Source organism: Octopus bimaculoides, chromosome 10 (assembly GCF_001194135.2).
Source record: "Octopus bimaculoides isolate UCB-OBI-ISO-001 chromosome 10, ASM119413v2, whole genome shotgun sequence".
Classification (NCBI taxonomy): Eukaryota; Metazoa; Mollusca; class Cephalopoda; order Octopoda; family Octopodidae; genus Octopus; species Octopus bimaculoides.
The window spans coordinates 72,130,253-72,134,376 of record NC_068990.1 but is presented as its reverse complement, the minus strand read 5'-3'; the positions used below and the strand labels follow the sequence as shown (position 1 = coordinate 72,134,376).

The 4,124-nt window shown below is 36.0% G+C and overlaps 1 protein-coding gene across 1 annotated transcript in view; it reads right to left on the bottom strand.

The window, feature by feature from the left end:
- Positions 1-4,124, bottom strand: part of LOC106871867 (EF-hand domain-containing protein 1) — a 113,149-nt gene that overhangs the window by 28,155 nt on the left and 80,870 nt on the right. The window contains exon 10 of the mRNA XM_014918602.1: positions 2,290-2,368. Within this exon, the coding sequence (XP_014774088.1) occupies positions 2,290-2,368 (79 nt within the window). The remainder of the gene's footprint in view (positions 1-2,289; positions 2,369-4,124) is intronic.

Below are 4,124 nucleotides of genomic sequence, written 5' to 3'. Positions count from 1 at the left end.
GTGTGTGTGTGTGTGTGTGTGTGTGTGTGTGTGTGTGTATGCATGTATGTATGTATGTATGTAAACATATATATAACATTTACACAAACATTTGATCACTATAAACAAATCATCTGTGTGGCTGTTAAGCAAGAAATTGCAGAACCCTCATACATCGTCTAACAATGGGAGAGTCCATGATAGGTATGTATGTATGTATGTATGGGGCTAAAAACAACAGTAACACCATCCTCTATAGGACTGCCACATTTTGCTGGCAGATATATTTTACAATTCCATACTGTTACTGTTTATCTCTTGTTCAGATTTAATATTATACACATATATATATATATATATATATATATATCTGAGAAAATTGAGTAAAAAGAAGGAGTATGGTTAGACAGCTATTTAATAAACACTATTTGGTAATTCTAAGAATGAACAAGCTCTATTTTGTATTCTACAACATTTCTAACAGAATACACCTTATATATCATCATCACCATCATCATCATCTTTTAATATCCAATTTCCCATGCTTGCATGGGTTGGTTGCAGTTTATTTGAGGCAGATTTTCTGATGCCCTTCCTGTCACCAACCCTTACCTGTTTCCAAGCAATGTAATATTTCTCAATAACCAGACATGTTCTTACAGAGAATGACTTTGCTTGTGACAGTGACTCTTATTGACAGTTATCATGTGATATGGCAAGGACACACAGACATTCACACATATACATACATACATGCATACATACATATATTACACACACACATACGTATCTATGTATGTAGGTAGGTAGGTATTTGTGTGTGTATGTGTGTGTGTGTGTGTGTGTATGTTCATGTGTGTGTTGATAAATGCTTTAACATGAAACTCTCTCTAGTCCATTTAACAACTGTTTGGGCATTCTCAGTTAATAAAAAATATTATACATTCATACATATCTTTGTATGTTTGAACATATGTGTGTGTGTGTGTGTGTGTCCATTTATCTATACGTCATGTGCATGTATAGAATATAAATTATTCTTAAGTCAGTGTGACCAAAATGACAAAATACCACATTTCCCTTGTCCACGAAGTTCATTCTGAATAATCCTGGGCAGACTCACATATCATATCTGTTAGGTGATAATGCACCCAGCTTCTCAATGCTGCTTTACAATGTGAGCATTGTACAGTACAGTACTCTACTCCAGGCATACTTTATTTGATATATTGTAAATTACTGCAGATAAAACAGAATATGTCTATAAACTGCATCAATCAACTCCTAAACAAGCTGCTTGATAAATCTCCTTCATAAATTATTCAGAACTGCATGGAAACAAAAAGAAAATAAAAGACATCATATATTCACACCAATACATGTATAAACATACACACATACACATATACATGCATGTGCACACACTCACACATATAAGCATGCATATAATATGATGAGCATGTTACATATTTAACGGAGCTGATTTAATCTTCAATCAGTCTTCAGACAGCTGTGGTGAACATATTATTTATTGTGTTATACTAGTGTTTGTCACAAAGCTTCTAAATATGTTCATTCAACCTGCAAGAAATAGCAGCCAAACCTCCCTCAAATATCAAACTACCATTTTGTTTGGTTCTGTTTTTGTTTTTAATGTGGAGGACTCATTTGATAAACTACAATTTGCATATCTATTTTTGATGCCTTCCAGCAGATTCAAATACAGATGATAGCTTCTGTTATAAATGTCATAGAACAACTTCTTCCTTTTACATTGACAGTGGGTTCATAACACACTCAGCTCATAAGAGCAAAGGATTCTGGGATACCTGTGTTTCAACATGTGTCTTGTCAACCTGAAGTACCCACCAGTCCTTTGAGCCTAAACAATCCACTAGCTTTGTTTTGTAATTTTAGCAAACAAACCTGTTTGCTGATTGGTGTATATATCTGTCAATCAATTAGATAACATGATACTTCACAAAAGGCAGGTTGGTCAAGGTCCAAATATCTTTGGTCATATATGTTGATAGATTAACAAAGTCTTTAGAACATTGGATTGCATGTCTTACAGTATTTCTTCTAATGCTATGAGTTCAATTCTCACTAAGGTCAAATTTGAAATTCATCCTTTTGGAGTTGTTTAAACAGTGTATAGACAGAACTGTTAGAGTACAAGATAGGGTGGTGGTGGCGGCGGTGGCGGCGGCGGCGGCGGTGGCGGCGGTGGCGGTGGCGGCGGTGGCGGTGGTGGTGGTTAAATGAAACCAATGGAAAAATAAAAGAATTTGTAAAGGTTAAAATACTCACGATCGTTTGAATGGAACCTTGTCATCAAAATTCTTATTAGATACTTTGATATTGTCCTTCATAGACTGGATAGTAGAGCCTAGAATGACAAAAGAAAAGAATCTGACAATTAAGAAGATGCATCACAATGAAAGACAAACTGGCCAGATCAACAGAGTATTGGACTATTTGGTGATGGGTGGTGGGTCAATATTTTTGTTCATCTTCACATACGTTTGGTTGCTTTGGCTATAAGCTAAGAATATATCTGACCAATCAGTCAAGCTGTAAATATGTATACTATAATTACCTCTTGTTTCATGGTATTAAGGGAATGAGAAATTAATATTTTACCTGGAAAGGATGCCAGTCTATCTCAGGTAACATTAACATTCTCAATGATCTGACATATATTGCCAATATCCAGCTAAACTCAAGATCAGGTTGACAGCTAGATGAACCAAAAGCTCAGTGAAAGGACAGTTAAATCAACAAATATCTAAGTAAACTAAGAGTTAGTTGAGCAGATGGCTATGTGAAATAACTGTTATAGAAACTGACAGCTCGGTAAACTAATGGGTAGATAAAACTGACAGCTGGAAAGTGACACTTCAATGTAACGTACGTGAAACATGAAATGCTAGGTACATTGACAGCTAGGCAAAGTGCCACTTAGGTGATTTGAAAGTTAGGTAACTTGACAGCTATGTAAAGTAATAGCTGTGTGAACTAACAGCAGGCTGAAATATAAGATAACTTTAGAGACAGCTATATGAACTATCAATTAGGGAGATAAAAGAACAATGTAATGTGACAGCTAGATGAAGTGATGGATTGGTAGCCTGATTACAAGGTGGGCTAAAATTTAGGTGAAGTAGGAGCTGAATGAATAGATAGCTGATTGAAATGAACTAACATTTAAGTAAACTAACAACTAGTTAGGTGAACTAACGGCTGCGAAAATTGTCAGGTGATTGATGTTGCAGTTAAGTAAGTCTCAACTAAAGGAAGCAACATCAGGTGGAACCCACACATAAGTGAACTCACAAATAGATAAACTAAGAGCTGGATAAAGTGATAACTAGGTAAACTAACAGCTAGATGGAGTAACAACTGGATGAAGTGACAACTAGGTAAACTGAAAGCATGGTAAACTTATGGGTGGAGTTAGACAAATGCACAGAGTTAGGTGAACTGACTGCTAGGTAAAGAAAGGACTAATAGATGATCAGATAGTTGGTTGACTAACAACCATGTGGACTAACAGCTAAGTCAACAAATAGTTGGGTGATGCAACAGTTAGGTGAACTGGTTGTTAACTGAACCTAGAGTAAAGGGGATTAGCAGCTGGGTAATATGACATCTGTGTAAATTGACAGCTAAATAAAGTAACAGCTGGGTGAAGAAACAACTAGGTAAAATGACAGCTGGGTGAAGTGACAGATGGGCAAGTGACAGCTAAGTGAACTTAGCACTGACTGGATTTTGACAACTAGATGAGGTTACATTAAGGTGAACTGACAGCTAGGTGATTTCACAGACAGATGACTGCTATATGAACTAACTATGGGTATAGTTCTATATTTAAGAGATGAGGACTTATTTACATTATTTACATTATCTACATTTGACGGATATTCGTCCTCATCTTGTTTGTTGTTAACACAACGTTTCGGCTGATATACCCTCCAGCCTTCGTCAGGTGTCTTGGGGAAATTTCGAACCTGGGTTCTCATTCCTATCGATGTTACTATTATTATTATTATTATATTATTATTATTATTATTATTATTATTAATCAGGTCGCTGCCGTGAATCGAACTCGGAACCTTGGGGTTAGTAGCCCGCGCTCTTAA